This window comes from Ambystoma mexicanum, chromosome 14, assembly GCF_040938575.1.
Source record: "Ambystoma mexicanum isolate Mex_15411 chromosome 14, UKY_AmexF1_1, whole genome shotgun sequence".
NCBI lineage: Eukaryota > Metazoa > Chordata > Amphibia > Caudata > Ambystomatidae > Ambystoma > Ambystoma mexicanum.
This window is the reverse complement of record NC_090940.1, coordinates 44,859,667-44,876,829: the sequence shown is the minus strand read 5'-3', so window position 1 is coordinate 44,876,829 and position 17,163 is coordinate 44,859,667. Positions and strand designations below refer to the sequence as shown.

At 45.3% G+C, this 17,163-nt stretch overlaps 1 protein-coding gene across 2 annotated transcripts in view; it reads left to right on the top strand.

Annotated features, from left to right (window-relative positions):
• Positions 1 to 17,163, top strand: part of SCFD1 (sec1 family domain containing 1) — a 1,005,810-nt gene that overhangs the window by 59,876 nt on the left and 928,771 nt on the right. For both annotated transcript variants that reach the window (XM_069638499.1, XM_069638500.1), the window contains exons 5-6: positions 5,445 to 5,567; positions 10,213 to 10,300. In XM_069638499.1, coding sequence (XP_069494600.1) covers positions 5,445 to 5,567; positions 10,213 to 10,300 — 211 coding nt within the window. The remainder of the gene's footprint in view (positions 1 to 5,444; positions 5,568 to 10,212; positions 10,301 to 17,163) is intronic.

Here is a 17,163-nt window from a genome sequence, read left to right as displayed (position 1 = left end):
GGCTATAACCTCCTGTTACCTGGGGACCTGACACCTGTCAAGCACTGCACTCCCGTTCTGTCACCTTTCGCTGTGTGTGGTCCCCGCTGCCTTCTCTCTTGCTGCAGTGAACCACCCACACCCTGGTTTCTCCAATCTCGTGTTGGTTTCACCCTCGGTCGCCTGCCAGGGCTTGCTTGCCTTCAACATAGTGCTCTGCTGTCCTAAGTGGTGCAAGGCAGCTAGGCGTATGCATCTCTCCTCTCTCCTTCCTCTCATCAGATGCAGCCGGTCCGCTTTTGAACTTCCTGGCTTGCTTACTCATTTGCCAACAACTAGGCCGCTGTGTTGGCTGCCTGGTCTTCATAATCCTCATTACTCTGTTGTTCTTCCTCGTGTCAGTCATTATGGAGTTACTTTCTGAATGGCTTAAAGGGCAGGAATACTGAGTCTTTAGGGAAGCAATTTTGACTGCCTTTTCCTCGTCCTAGTTGACAACTGTTAGGGGAGTTTTCCTAAAGTCCACTTGAGGTAAGACTTCATAAAACTATCCCAATGGTATAAAGGTCCCCCACTCTTAGTATCAGTATGTACTACTCATGGAACGTTGGTTGGCAGAGCAGTCCGGCTTATCATAAGAGGAAGATGTGAGCTGTAGGTAAGTACACTGAACATAGTTTGTAAAGCAATTCAAAGAAACACACAAATACATTTATATAAAATATATATTTATTATATTTACACAAGATGTTTTACAATACTTGGCACATTAAACCAAAACATACAGGATTACTTGAGAATACTTTTGAAAGGCCACTGCTTAGTTTGTAGTTGCTTGCAGTTACAATTGTTACAGCGTTTGACACTAATGACAGTTCTACCATATTATCTGTACTACCGCGCACTTGCGTAATACAGAAGAAATACAGTAATTGTATCTAGTTAGCGAAACCACATAAGATAAAGTCTTTTTGAAAGGAAAACATTAACACTTTTAAAGTCTGATCCCTAACTATATGTAAATGTTTTTTCACGATTTGCTCCTGAGCCGAAATAGTGAAAAATATTACCCTCTGCTATTCAAACATTAATTTCGCATTCCATCAGTTCACCAACTTTCGAATACCTCTGAATTATGAGAAGGTCAGGATCATGGTTTTCTTCCTAACTCATACATAACGGAAAATTGAGAGATACCTAGAACTGACAGGCATTATGTGATCTTTAATATGAATCATGGATGTGCTCACTGCAAAGCAGAACTCTTTTTATTCAAGAAAATGGGGCCCAATGTTAATCAATAGCAATGGAAAGTGGTAGTTTCATATTCCAACAAAACCGCTCATGAGTTTCATTTCTCCCCAGTCACATGACACTGACATCTGTCAGGCTCATGTTATTCCAACCTGCCATTAAGTGTCTTCAAAGGTATCTGTTTGAAGCTAATGCACAGTTAATGGGGAGGCCTGACCTTAAAGTTAATTTCTGCTGGTTGTCTTATCTGTACCCTCCACAATTCTGATCTAATTCTTTATATTTCTTTGTATTTTAAACTGCAAACCAGGCCTGGTTTGCCTGTTGGGCCCAGCCCAAATTTCTTGAGGTCAAGGGTTCAGAGGCACAGACCTTTCAGTTCAGTGGGAAAAACAAGCTACACACATAATTCGAACTAAATAGCATTTTAAATTGAAAAGATGTGTTCAACATGACCTTTTGCATTGCATCTGGTCCTGCTGTTCATAACTACAACACAATATTTAAACAGATATAAGTTCACTTTTGGTATTATTCACCCATAGGCTACAGTTAACATACCAATTATTCACTTCTACAACAAGTAGGCCTTTCCATTTAAATGTCAGTTTATTTGTGGAAAGTAAGTGTCTTTCCCTGTGACAAATGAAATATGTCACTTGGCTTCACTTTTTAAATGTAAGGCACAATTCCTCCTTCGTTTTTTTTCAAATGCACAGCATTTCAATGCATCCTTTCCGCTGTGTACTGCTGCCGTTTTGAATCTGTCAAAAAGTGCCTTTCCCCGGTTTAAATGAAGTCAGCATCTGCAGCATCACATGTCTTTTTTGGAATCCATTGGACCCAGTTAGCAATATTACCGTTCTGGGGCACTCTCCTTCTGCTGAGTGCTTTTCCATTTTTACAAAGTTGAAGGAGGCCCATTTTCGTTCGCTTACTAGGCCTCATGTTGGAAAAGAAGTGTTTTGGACTGGTCTGCATATTCCAATAGATATCAACTTATTCTTACAATGGGGCCTTGCCATGGCCTCTCAACCTCTGTCACTCTGGGGCTGTATTTTCACCCCACAGGCATGGGGGACTGAGGAAACATCCCTGAAGGGAAAAGGGGTTGGGGTATGTGCTTTCCTCTGACAATGTCCTGTCACTCCCCCCAGATGGTCGTCCCTCATATTGCTGCCCCCAGGGTCACGATCAGGTAGTGGCTGCCATCCCCTGGCCATATGGGAGGGGGTCCCCTCAGGGAAAGAAGTGAGGACATCTTCAGATTCATCACACACCCTTTCTGAAGAAGAAATGCGGCAGGCACCGATGCAGGCCATCACAAACCCTTTCTGAAGAAGAAACGCAGCAAGCACTGATGCATGCCATTACAAACCCTTTCTGAAGAAGAAATGCAGCAGGCACTGATGCAGGCCATCACAAACCCTTTCTGAAGAAGAAATGCAGCAGGCACCGATGCAGGCCATCACAAACCCTTTCTGAAGAAGAAATGCAGCAGGCACCGATGCAGGCCATCACAAACCCTTTCTGAAGAAGAAATGCAGCAGGCACCGATGCAGGCCATCACAAACCCTTTCTGAAGAAGAAATGCAGCAGGCACTGGTGCAGGCCTTTTCAGGCCACTCTACCAGACAGAGGAAAGCTGGTTCCAGCAACAGTTGCCGCAAACGAGTGACAGCAGGTGTCTCTTCAGTCGTGATAGAAAAAAACCTTTGAGGACGGGATCGCTTGATGCTGGGGAGCTGAAGAAGTGTCCCTCTAGGAATGAATTATATATAAAACTACTTCACAGCAATTTCTTTAACACTCCCACTTCATAGTGTTGGGCAGAAAAAATAGATCAAACCTTATGTTTTAATCAACAAAGATGCAAAATATATTTCATTTCAAGCATTTACTTTTACAAAGGTAACAACTTGACACACAGTATAAAACATATGACATACACACATATATAATAAAATACATTTTACGACCAAAAACACACCGAAATCCAAAACATTGAATTTTTCAACTGATGGGTCCCTTCTTATGCCTAACTGTCTAACTAATCAGACTATTGGAAAAGACAACCAATTGAACTAAGTTGAAGGTTCAGGGGTCAAATCCAAATAAAAATACACGTTAACCCTAAACCTGAAAACTTGAAACTTGGCAGGAAGGCGACTTGTAGAACGAGCTGGCGGCCACTGAAGTTCTGGATGTAAACGCGGAACAGCAACGCTTCCGACGTGGCAGTCCAATTCATAACCGGTCGGTCCACCAAGTGTTCCAGGGACACTTCCGAAAGCTCTAGGCTGCAGGATTTTGAGAAGGCGTTGAGACTGGTTGGTCACACCATTCCAAGGGTCAAAGCACCGCAGAGGGTCTTCTCAGATCAGGTCGTCTAGCAGGAATTCAAAGGGGCAATTGCAGGAAAGGTTGCTGGGTTTCTTCAGTAGTTGGTCCACAGGTCTTTAGTCTGCTTCACATGATACTTTGCTCCAACGCTGATCTACTGGAATGGCTGCAGGATTTCTCCTCTTATCCCAAATCCAGGCTCATGGCAAAAAATAGCCCATCAATGGTAAGGATCTGCACCACTCTGCTAGCAGTGGCCCAATCAGGGACCACTGTGGGTTTCACCCAGACATACACATCAAACCTTCAGGTACAGAGGTAGTGGAATAGAAACGTACTGATAGGCTGCTTAACGGATGAGCAAAAGGCCAGGGCAGTCAAGCTGAACGCTTCACTTTCCTTTAAAATGTCAGGATTGGTTCAAAAGCAAACGGTTTGGAGGTCCATAGACAATGAAGGGAAATTTGCTAAAAGAGAAATCTTTCCTAACAATTCTGAAAAGCCATCTTAACATTAGGCAGTGAAACAGATGTGATGAATGGGTTCTGGAAAATCCAAACCAAACATAAATAATTCCAAATAAAATCCCTCAGTTCCTCTTGCAGACTTTCTGGGTTCTTCCCCGTCTGTCGTAACCTTTCAGCAAAGTCTTGGTCTCTGATATTTGCCACTTTTTTGGTTCTGTCCTTGCGCAGCCATGGGGGGGGGCTTGATAGTTGTTCTGTAGTCGAAGTCACGCTGCAGCTGTACTTAACATGACGACATAGAAGAGGGAGAAAGTCTTGCTGCACTCGTGGCCTTGGGGCCTCACCCGAGACTCCAAAATATGAGTTGAGCAGCTAATTGGGGGTAAAATGTCTTCACTTATAGCCAGATGCAGTATAGAGACTCAAAGCTGGGCATCCCATTGAAATCAATGGAGGCAAATTGAGGAAGACTGAACCAGCAGGTGAAGGAAGTTGTGTTATAAATGTGCAGATCATTGTAGAGGCCTTACTTGTAGTGTTATGCGCTGCTTTGGAATCACTACCCAGACTATGATGTACCGCTCTGGAGGTGTTGTGGGCAGTACTGCGTCCAGTCCTGGAAGCTTTTCTGTATAGTGAGCTGTCCTGGAAGCTTCATTTGGAGTGTTGTTTCCAGGTCAAAAAGTCTGATCGGAAAGAGCCAAACTACCAAAAATGGGTAAATCCTGCTGCAGGCATTTTGCTTAGAGAACAGTATTAGAAGCATTATGTGTTGCAGAAACCATGCAAGGGAGAGTGTGCAGCGTATTCCAAGAATGTTGGAAGCATTATCGATTGCAGGATCCGCAAAGGGGTGAGGGCACTGCCTCCTATTCTAAGATTGTTGAAAGCATTATGGGTTGCAGGAACCGTGCAGGGGAGAGAGCGCTGCCTAATCTAGGAATGATGAACGCAATAGGTTCTAGAGGATCAGTGAGGGTGAACTCTACTACCTCCCAGAAATGGTAGGAGCTCAGTTAATGCTCTATAGATAAGGGGTGCAGCACCTCCCTCAGAAACATGGGAAGCAACATGTATTGATGGATAGTTAAGGGATGGGAGCGGGAGGATTCAGGTCCAACCATTTGGGAAAGTTGGATCACTGTTTGCAGTAGAATAGGAGGGACGGGGGAACTCTTACACCCCCAGAATGTTGTGAAGACTGTGCTGCAGAATAGATTGGGCGGGGGAAGGAGAGGGCTCTCTTAGCCTGCAGGAGTGTTGGAATCCCTGTATATTGCAGGGCTAGTCTGGGATTGGGGGTGCAGCCCTACCCCAGGAATGTTGCGAGACCCTGTGTAGCACTTATGTTCTTCTTTCACTGTCTCAGCTCAGTAGAACTGTATTATTTCAACCCTGCAGGATCTGCGAAACCAGCTGTACGAAGCCTATTATTTAAATTTCATCTCGGCCATCTCGAGGAGTAAACTGGAAGACATTGCGAGTGCTGCGCTTTCTGCCAGTGCAGTGACACAAGTGGCCAAGGTAAGGGCACATGGTATTTTCTGTTTGAGGAATGTGACCCTTTCAGTGAATGCTGCAGCAAGGTTGTGTGTCTTGCTGAGTTGTGTGCCTGACGATCAAGCACTTGGTATTGTCATGAGCTATGAATAAGTAGTTGTGTCTAGACCCTCTGTTATTTCAAGACATAGGTTCTACAATGAGTCCTACCACTGCAGCTCGGACATTGGCTGTATACTTCGGTGTCCAGACATTTGGTCGACTTAAAACTGGTCGAATGACATTTGGTCGACGCAATTTGGTCGAAAACCAAATGGTTGAATTTTTTTTTTTAATTATATATTTATTTTTCGGGTTTTCGTTTTTTACAAAAATGGGTTTTTAGAAAAAAAGGGGGTTGGGGGGGACCCCCCCCCCCCCCAAAAAAAAAAAGTGAAAATAAAAAAAATAAAAATTCGACCAAATTGATTCGACCATTTGTCTGGTCGACCAATTTTTTTCGACCAAATGTCTGGTAACCGTATACTTCTACAAGTCCAATATTGAGCCTCACAAACTACTCAAACAGTGAACCTCTGTCCTATCCTGCTGCATCCCATTCTCCTGCTATATTCAGGCTATGCATAGCTAAGCCAGTACACCTAACCCTGCCTGCAGTTCCAGTTTTGAGACCCATGTATAGCTCTGCCAGTGCACCTCAATTCTGCCTTTAGCATCCTATGCTATTCTAGTAATGGTACCTGCAAATTATTTTGCCAGTGCAATCCTATCCTGTCCCGACGCACAACCTGCTGTTCCAATACTGGGACCCACGCACAGATCTAAGAATGCACTGACCTCTTGTCATGTTCCACCTCCTGCTTGCCGAGCAAAGGAGTCCTAACACTGATATGCTGGTGCAACTCCATCTTGACCTACACTACTTCTTATTAGGGTATTTATTGAGCACGGACCTAACTTCGGGAAGCAACAAGGCGCTTTACAGTTGTAGTGCAGAAGAACACAGTGATGGTAGCAGAGAAAAGGGAGCAGGGAGGCTAACGGCAGGAGAGGGCGGGCAATAGGCAGCAAGGGATCTTCAAGCAAACGGGGGAAACAGTCTCTCAGGCAGGGCGTGGAGTGGATGGTGCGGGCACCTAGGTGTTAGGGAGGAGCCATTACTTTTACTTGAGTAAGAAGGTCTTGAGCTCTTTTCTGAACTGTAGAAGTGATTTGGCGAGTCTGGTGTTCATGGGGAAGAGGTTTCAGAGTCTTGGGGCATAGACCGAGAAGGCCTGTTTTATAGTTCTTTCATTCTTGCACCGGTGGAGTTCTAGTCTGCATATGTCGTCACTTCTGGTAGATCACAGGCCCCTGGAGATGCTGAGTTTCACAGTGAGGTTGCTTGGGGACTTCAGGGCAACAGTCTTGCAGATGATGCAACCGGATTTGAAGATGATACAGGCTTGCAGTGGGAGCTAGTGAAGTTCGATGCAGGTCGGACAGATGTGGTTGAATTTGCAGAGCCCTTTAATGAGTCATGCTGCAGCATGTAGGCCACATATTAGGGATGCCAGGATAGTCACCGGAAGGTAAGGTTTGGACAGCGGATCTGAAGTGGTTTTCTGGGATAAAGGGCTTCATTTTCCAAAGGAGAGAAAGTTGGTATCAGGACATTTGTGTCTTCCTTGCTATGTGCTGTTTGAATGTGAGGTGTCTCTCGATGTCAAACCCAAGGGATTTAAAGCAGGTGGCTAGCGCAGTATGAAGCCCTCGAGATTCATAGCAGAGAGCCCTTTCTGGATTTGTGGTTTGTGTTGTTGGTCAGCAATAGGCATTCGGTCTTGGAGGGGTTGAGCTTCAGGTAAGCACTGGACATCCACGACTGGATCAACGCGATGCAGGCCTTGATGTCTTTGATGGATATCTTGAGATACATCTGCGTACTTGTGGATGTTGTGTGGACCGAGGAGGGTTCTAAGCAGTTCCATGTAAAGATTGAAGATCACGGGGTACAGGGATGGGTCCTTGTGGGACTCCGCAAGTGATGGGTAAAGTTGGTGATCTGGAGGAATCCATTTGTACAAACTGTTGGCGATTAGCAAGGTAGGATTTGAACCAGCTGAGGCCGATCTCAGTAATCCCCATGTGACGATTTAGATTGTGGGTGAGTGTCTGGTGGTCTCCTGTGTCAAATGCTGCTGAAAGGTCAAGGAGAACTAGGAGGCATGGATGGCCGCCATTGATGATTTTTAAGGGTATCGTCGATCACCTTGATGGTAGCCGTTTCTGTGCTGCATCTGGGTCTGAAGCCAGATTGGTAGGACTGAAAGAGGTTATTGGCTTCGATGTGTTGGAGGAGTTGCGTGGCTACTGCTTTCTCAACATAGGAAGGGGGAAGATGGGTGAAGCAGTGGTAGTTGCTGAACTTGTCAGGGTCCAGTGTTGGTTTCTTGAGAAGCGGGAGGATTTGTCCGATCTTGAGGGTCGGGGGCAGAAGGTGCCTTGAGTTAAGGGGAGGAGTGCTTCAGTCAGAAGTGTCTTCAATATGGAGGCTGAGAAGATGTTGACCACATACAATGTGGCGTTGAGGGATGCTAGAATGGCAGTGAGGTCTTCCATAGTGAGAGTCTTGAAAGTTGTCCAGGTAGTTGTTTTTTTTTTAGATGGGATGTGCAGTGTGCTGTCAGTTGTAGCGTTGGTGTTTGTGTTGGTGGATAATGCAGATCTTGTTGACTGAAAAATGGATGTGGATATTTGTGCAGTGCAGGTGGGTCAGGCTGAGGGTTGATACAGTCCTTGATGGCTTTGAAGGGGGCTCTGCTTTCAATTCCGGCCTTGGATTTGCTGTTTTGGTAGCAGGCGGCCTTGGCAGTGGTTATCAGTCATCTGCATGTAGCACAGAGTTCCTTGAGCAGGGCAGGATCAGATGTGCTGCAGGATTGTCACCACTTTTCTTGCTTTCTGATGTTTGTTTAAGTTGGGTTCTTGAGTATAGCAGGGTGTGGAAGGGTTAGGCTTGAGGGTGCGGTGTTTCACAAGGGCATGGCAGTTGATGTTGTTTGAGAGGGTGGTGTAATTTCTTGGAGAAGCAAGTCACCGTCCTGGTTCATGAGGCAGATAAGCCCATTTGTGGTGGAGTTTGGGGAGGTCTTCCGTGAGAGTCTCCACTGCCAAGTTCTTGAATTATTGGGAGGCTTGTTTACTGGGTTTTTGCTGGGTTTGCTTGAGAGATGTGGTGTGACTAATATCAAAGGGGATTGCCACATGGGACCAGATTAGCGGGATAGAAGAGCTGTGTTTGATGATGATGAGGTCCTGTCGGTTAGGTTTTTTGTATGCCGTGTGAGTTTGAGTGCCGAGAAGACGGTGGAGCTTGTCCTTCATTGACTTGTTGCTGGTTTGCTAGGGATGTTGAAGTCACAGAGGAAGATGTTGTTGGCACTGCACTACAACATGCTTCATGCACGGGGACCTATACCCACATCTGCTAGAGCTCCCGCAGCCCTTGATCTACGCCTTCTCTTCCTGTACTGAGCCCAGCATGCAATACTGCAAGTCCCCACACTACCCGTTTTCTTTCATTGGAGGAACTCGCACAAGGCTCTGCCAGTGCAGTACAGTCTTGATCTGCATCCGCTCCCTGCTGTTCCACTATTTGGAACCACACAACACACTTCCAATGTGCCATAATCTGGCCTTGTAGCACCCCAAGCTGTCCCAGTTGTGGGACCTAAACACAGTTCTCTATTGCGCCTCAATCCAGATCACCCTTGCCCCCACCTCCTACCCTTCAGCACCCTCTTGCACTCTGTACTAGTATTTGACAGTGAAGGGCTGTTGCTCTAATGGGCAGGTGGGCTGATGATGGGATAGTAATGTGATGGTGCAGTAGTGGTGATGGGATGCTATAGGGCAAGGTTGTGGGTGCTTTGAACTAATTATCTACTGTTGATGTGATTGATGGTCCTGGTGTGGGGTTTTCCCTGAGTCTAGAAGCAGAACGATGTGTGGCAGCGTGAGGTTCATTTATTTTGACTTTTTTGCTGCTGGACTGTACTGTCCATTTCTACTTGCTTGGTGGAGCTGGATTTAGATTAGAAGATGTGTCTTTGGAATGCCTTCCACTCAGTCTCCTACCCTAGTGGATCTCTATTCAAGATCTGGACTGCCTTTAGGGCTACCTTTTCACATCACTCCTCCTCGAACCCCTCTCCCGACGACATCCCTCCTCTGAGAGGATCGCAGTAGCAGCAATCAGTCACAATGAGAAAGGCAGGCTGCCTTTCAATGCACTGGCATAGATGCCCCCTGAGCCATTCCAGCACTGACTGTCACTCGAGTACTGAGAACCACGCACACACTATCTCTCCCTGTCCTAATTGACTGCACTCTGCTATTCCAGGATCCACATGGCTCTGCTGATATTAGTCAGTCTAGGACTGCAGTCTCTCCTCCTACCTCTGCAGGTAGGTATATTGCAAATGCTCAGTAACTCTGTGTTATTGTATGACCCTCAAGTTCATTTTCCCTGAGGGTGTAGAGCAACTGACTAGCATTTGGTACAGTGAGAGCGCACATGAGAGGTTTGAGAACTCCCAAACTAAGCTAGAACATTACCTCTACAGCCCAATAAACAAAGCTTCCACAAGCATTGTAACCTAGTGACACCGATCTTTCTTTTTTGTAGGTATTTGATCAATATCTGAATTTTATCACATTAGAAGATGACATGTTCGTACTGTGCAACCAGAACAAGGAGCTTGTATCATATCGAGGTAAGGACAAAACAACTGCGTATGTTTCTAGCTAATACGCTCTGCATATAGGCACTAAAGCCAGGGTTACGGCACCTGAAGGTTGCCTTCGTCCTGTACCTGAAATACATGGTGCAACCTTTGCTGTATGCTATCAGACAAACAGGGCATTGCCTATGGTGGACTAGACACTGCACACAGCAAGCAGGGTGATATGGGCCAATTAGGTCCACCAGGAACCTCTTCCTTGAAAATCTGTGTTTTCTGCTCAGTAACAGGAAATGGTGAACTGGCAGAGTAAACCTGGTGGCATGGGAGGGGGGGGCCAGATCAAAGGAAATTCACACCCAGAAAAAAACTGTGTCTGTTAGCCTTTCTCTGGCCTTCCCTGTAAACCAGTTGGCTTAAAAGATACTGGCATGAAGTGGGCAACAGGAATGCATGGAGGCACTGGCCACTTACTGGAAGTTTGTTTTGCCAGTGTTTGGCGCTAGTTCTTGCTGATTGAAACCGCTGAGTATGCCAACTGGGGCAGTGAAATTGGTGAGGGGGAGGCTTGCAGGGAGCCATTTCTTAAGGACATTGCTGACCCCTTTTTAAAATAATGTTTTGATGATTTTGTTCAGAGGCAGTGCATTAGAATGGGGGACAGAGAACAACTTTAGCGAGGTAGCACAGAGCGCCAAACCGTGCAGGATTTTGTGGCACTCCAGTGTGAACTGGAAGTGCAGTCATTCTGAAGTTTTGTATAACCAGAAAATGAAACAAAACTGAGAAATTCTAGAACAAAACCCTTTTCACAAAGGCTGTGTGTCACCGCATATGTCCAGCTACCATCTATGTGGAAGCTTTTTTCACTGCATGCCCTGTTGCTGGTGCCATTAGTATTGTCTGTGTTGCTTCCAGCTGGATCGTGAACTAGGACTGCCTTGTAATGTACTTCTCCGCGGCCAGAGGTTCCTTCTCTTGATTCCCATGCTCCTAATGAAGGGGGAAAACAGCTGGTGGAGGACAAACATTTTTATTACCAGTTTGTTCTAGGTCCAGATCATTTTAGACTCTTGGAACTTGCTCAGGGGTCGGGTCATGATTGGATCCCTGATGAAGGGCGTGCAGATGGAAACAGGTTGGAACAGCCCCAAATATGTGATCAAAAATATTTTTGACTTTCCTACCGTGCCAAAAACCTGTTTCTTTTTTTTTTGTTTATATTACTGGCTCATGCAGGTCTTTGGTCTCTGACTGCTTTTGTTTATATTATTTGAGCATTCCTGCTGGGGGTGAAACATCTGTTGCTCATGGGAAGTCACTCTAAGGAAGATCATTGTACAAACTGTAAAAACTTTTTTTTTAACAAACTAAAATAAAACAAAACTAGCAAGTCTAGCATAAAATGCAAACCCTGAATGAGTTACCCCTGCTTTTTCACTGTGGCACTAGTCACTGTTAGGAAAGATTTCTATTTTGGCAACTTTCCCTCCATATTCTATGGACCCCCAAATTTTTGTTTTTTAACCTGTCCTGATTTTGTACAGAGAAGTGAAGCCTTCAGCTTCTCTCCCCTGGCCTTTTGCTCATTTTGTTATGCGGAAACTGATCAGTCCGTCAGACTAACAGTAATGGGAAACTGTTTCCCTTTTGTCTTGTTCCCTTTTTAGTAACTTTTTAACAGTGTACACAGCATCTTACAGTGCAGTGCAATGGGGGATACGTTTGTATTTTCTTAGTCTTTTACGTTTTGGTATTTTTGGGCAAAGACAAGCTGGTGGCAGCAATTACATCTGTACAATTTTTGCATTATTTCTAGTGTGCACATTTGCATTTACCGCGTATGGCTACTAAACATGGGATGAGAAACCTATGGGTATTCTCCCATATAGACCCCCAGAATCCTCTATTCAGGTGGCCAGGGCCGGGCCATCGCTTTTGGATCGCAACCATGGGGGTGGGCAAGCGAGGGAGGATCCCCTGGGTGGGGGGGGCCCAGGGTTGCACTAGGAGTACCCTAGGCGAGATGCAGTATCCCAACGGGACGGTAGGTGAAGAAATCCCAGAAGCCTTTATGGGTCATGCAGGTCCCAAACCCAAGAGAGGGGCAAACATGTCATCCCAGAAAAAAACAGAAAAGGGAAAAGTAAAATAAGACAGACATAACCTCCACCCCAACACTTCTTTGTCTTCCCCTAGTTCTGATCATGGGAAGTGTTATACAGCCCAGTGCTCTCATGTCCTGGTGTTTAAAATAGGGAGTAATCTGACACCAAGAAAATAGCTAGGGGATTCCTCTCACCTTTGCCAATCGTCTTGTAATGATATAATCTGTTAATATCAACTCCCATCTTGTTTGATCTCCCCCTCCCCATTTCCAACATGTACTGGGGTGAGGATGAGGCGATCAAGAGCAATGATGATTTCCACCAAGGTTAACATGGGAAGGCAGGGTGAGGTCTACTACTACCAACTACCAGTGAATTGTCCCACTAATAGAGTCAGGCAGAGTCAGGCACTTTACTTTTATCATTCACACCTCACTCCACTGAGAACTATAAAAGGTTTGGTTCTGCACAGGTGGCAGGGCAGCAGTTGGGAGAGCAGATCGGAGGCTGTGTAGCCGAGTCCACCAGGAGATCCCTTCTCAGTCCCAGACCAATTCCTGCCAGGAACTTTGACCGAGCTGGAGAGGCATACTGGACCAAAGAAGCCACAAAGCTGATAGCTGCAGGAAGAAGGATCCGGAGGAGAGTGGCATGCTGCAATGCTGGTCCGGTGTTTGAGGAGGGCTGCAGCGTGGCTGGGGAGCCGTGTCTCCTGAGAGCCGGAGCGAAGCAGCTTGGGACCCTGCTGGCGGTATCCGTGCAGTTGCTCATTCCCTTGGGCTGTGTGCTGGGCCCAAGGGTGCCTGAGGGAAAGGTGGCGACACCCTGACCTCGACTCAAAGCATCCCGGAGAGACAGCTCACCAGTGCTACGCTACCTGGTGAGTTTCGCATGAGAGAGAAACTCACGAGCGTGCGGGTGGCTGAAGCAGGAAAGGGAGAAAAAGCAAGATTTGTAAAATGACACAAAGCAGAAAGGAAGGAGGACCGTTTTAAGGAACAAAGAAAGAAGGAAAAAATGTGCTAGTGGCACAGAAGGAAGAAAAAAGATAGATGAGTGGTGCAGAAGTAAAAGTGAAGTCCAGAAAAAAGTAAAGGGTGTCAGCGACCCGGAAAGAAGGAAACCAGTGCAGTAGGTGAGCACAGAAGAGTGAAAAAAGTGTGCAAGAGGCCCGAAAGGAAAAAGACAGTGCAAGTGTACACGACTGAAGAGGTACAACAGAGAGAAAGAAAAAGACAGCACAAGTGTGCACAACGAAGTGAAAGGAATAAAAGAGAGTGCAAGTGTGCACGACAAAGGGAAAGGAATACATGGAAGTGGTGCAGGAAGCAGCTGAAGATAAAAAGCACAAAGGAAAGTGCAAGTAAAAAGTGAGGGGGAAAGGATCAGAGTGGTCGTGCTTAGGAAAAAGCAAAGAGCCTGGCGTTTTTGAAAGCCTCTGATTCTACCCCATGAGAGGATTGTATGCAAGAAAAGCTGCATATAGCGAAAAGGCACATCCTGAACAGCTGAATTTGTTTGGAACTAGAGGGGCCTGAGCTTGGGGAAGGGCACCATGAGAAACCTAAAAGGAACTGTGATATATTTTGTTTTGTGTTGAATGTTGGAAGAGGCCTGAACTTGGAGAAGAGAACGCTAAGAGGCCCAACCAAGTAGGAAACTTATTGGTTTTCTTTATAGTGTTGAAAGGATTGAAGCCTGGAGAAGGAAACCCCAAGAAACTCAAAGACACTGAAGGTATTTGAAATCACTGCAAGGACCTTGTGTCGAAGGTCTTGCAAGCAGCCTTGTTTGATTGAACTCATTCTTGTGAGCTTAAAGCCACGCCTGGCAAGAAGGCCACCAGAAACCAACCCTGGTTTCCTATTTGTCTGTTGAACCACTACTTTTTAATTTTGACGAAAGACCCCCTAAAACATTTTTGTATAGAGGGAAGGCAAGCATAGGTTTAGACACAGACAGACTATTATCGTCTGCCCTTAGAAACATCATTTGAGAGAACCATCCCTTTAGAGTTAGGCCCAGTTAGGTATTACAACAACCACGAAATGTTAAGAAATAAAGGTTTTATTTACGTGGCTGTGTCTCTCTAGATACCATACCCGTTTCACAGTGGCTAGCGCCCTAAAATGGCCACGCCACACAACGTTTTGCGTGTCCTTTGGCTATATTGTTTGGCTTTCTTCCTGCCTTCTCAGGTAAGGAAATCCCATATAATGTCATGCCCTTGCCCGGGAAAGCTGCTGCTTTCGCTGGTAGTGATGCCTTTGTGTGTGCTTGGTACAGGAAATAATTGCAACTCATTCACCTCGCCCTGTTCTCCTTAAATTAAACCTTAGAATAGTTATTCTATCCATTACCAAAACCCTGCCTAAAGTCTCCTCCCAGGTGGCCACTAGAGGGCAGACTCTTCCTGTTTACCAATCCTGGGGGAGGTGTACTGCGGGAGGATCACCTGGGTGGAGACGAGGCCCAGGGTAGTGAGGAGAGTCCGTGGGATGATGCACAGTATTTTTCCTCTAAAAGGGATACTCTTACCACCAGGTCATAAGAGGTTTTGGCGTATTGTCATTTTAACATTTCTCAACCTCATAGTAAAACTGAATTGGTAAATTATGAGGTTGTAACCCTGAAACATATTAGATCAAAAGAACACATCTTTTGTATCCCTGAAAATAAACATCTTCCTCAATACCAAGGGTACACTACTAGGATAGTGAAAGTGTTGCCTTCTCTATACCATCTGTCTCTAATAAGATTGAAACCCACAAACCCCCCTTCTAAAAATACCTAGGGAAGCAAAGTTACCCTTAAAAGTATAAAAGAAGTGGGAAAACCCAAATTCACTAATGTTAACTACATTTCCCAGAATCCCACAGGGAATGAGACCAAGAATAGGTCTGAGGAGGCCTGTGGAAGTAAGACAGGCAAGTAGGCTTAATAGCCTTTGAAAGGATCAGACAATTAACATTAAGGGCATGCACCTGAAGTCATTTGCCTCACTTGAGAGGCATAACAAGCTGCAGGAGGGAGCTGAAAGAAGAAGCTGGGGCAGGATTTGGAAGGCTGGCAGTAGTAGCAGAAGGAGAAGAGCACGAGGTTGGCAGTTCACGAGGAAGTGTGATCACTTAAGGAACGCCAGGATGAGAGAAGAGTAGATTTTACCTGCAGGTTCTGAGTTGGTACTGTGTTCACAAACCTTGTCTGGCCGTGGCTGCACTGAGAGAGACATGCTGAGATTGAAGGTCTTCCCACATGCACCTAGTGGCTGTAAATGCAGAGCCGAGATCGTGCTGCAACATGAGGTCAGTGTGCAGAAGCAAGCCGAGGGACAGAGGAGTGAAGGAGACTCACCGTGGTCGAGGCCGGAGCTGAGACACCCATGTGCAGAGGGGTGTGTATCCCAAGGATGCCTAAGGTAGTAGAAGGAAGAGAAGTCAGGAAGTGGAAGCAGCCTGTAACCACAACCTCTGTGTTCCCTGAGCCCGGTGAGTGAAGCTGTGTGTGAATCCTCCCTGAAAAACCTTGCTGCTAGCTGTTACCAGCTCATTTGTAACTTGTGTAAGAGTGGGAGTGAGGAGAAGTTGTTTGTAGCTGTAAAAAGTCCTAATAATAATGGAAATGTATTATGCGCACCTCTGATGTCAACCAGAGTGCTTGCGTAAAAATGAAAAGCTTTCCATTTCCCATTTGAACTGTATAACTTTATTGGAGTGGTTGCATGTCTCCAATTAGAAGGGGAACGCTTTTCTAAATATGATTTAAACTGACTTTCACAAACTGTTACAAGGATTATTACACCAAAGAGAAGGTTGTGTGTGGACAATTGTGATGCCCGACCAGAGTCAAGTATCACTCCTTACTAATGAAAGAGAATGCAAGTCCTTACAGTTCCATAAAGTTCAAAATCTTCATTAAAGAGTGGTCGCGTGCAACTAAATCTGTTTCTCTTGTGAAGCTTGAACCTTGTAACATCCAGAACAAATATTCTATAAACGTAGAAGTTGCTGAATTAATAAGAAGACCATGCATTGCCCAAGCCAGTAGGCTAAACCTTTCCATAGTGAAACCAGCTCTATTAAAACCTAACCATCTATATTCTGAAGTTGTTTTGTTCAAGGCCCAGTGTCCTCAAGTGTGACAAGGTTATCCAAAGCTGGAAGTCTGGCAAATTCAATACAGCTTGAAGGTAGCTATTGGAACCACAAAGGTGTGAATAAAGCTGGGGAAGGAGCTTGGTGCTTGTAAGAAGACTAAGTCAACCTGTAATGCTGAGACTGTTAAAGCGGAGAGAGAAGCAGTCTGGAAGCAAAGGCAGATTATATTGGTAGCTGTAAAACAGATGGAAGAGACTGCCCTTTTCTTATCACATAGGAAAGAAGAGTGCCTTGCCTACCTGTGGATGTCGAGGAGTCGTGTCTTTAAATTGCCTAACAATCATAAAGTACCAAGTTGAAGCAGAATTATCAGAACTGTAGTTGTCTATACTACTGTCAGTGAATGTTGTATTAAAAGTGATGTAGCCCCTCCAAGAATTGATTCTGTGCCACACTCAAGACATTTTACATAAAATAAGTGTTTGTTTCAATGATCACGAAAATTAGAAAAGAAAGGTAGGTAAAATGCCCTATGGGACAAAAGATGACCATTCTTTTCTAATTTTCGTGATCATTAAAACAAACACTTATTTCAAGTAACATTTCTCGAGTGTGGCGCAGAATCAATTCTTGGAGGGGCTACATTAATTTTGATTGAGAGGGGTGAGGTTTTGACCTCTGCTCCTCTTGA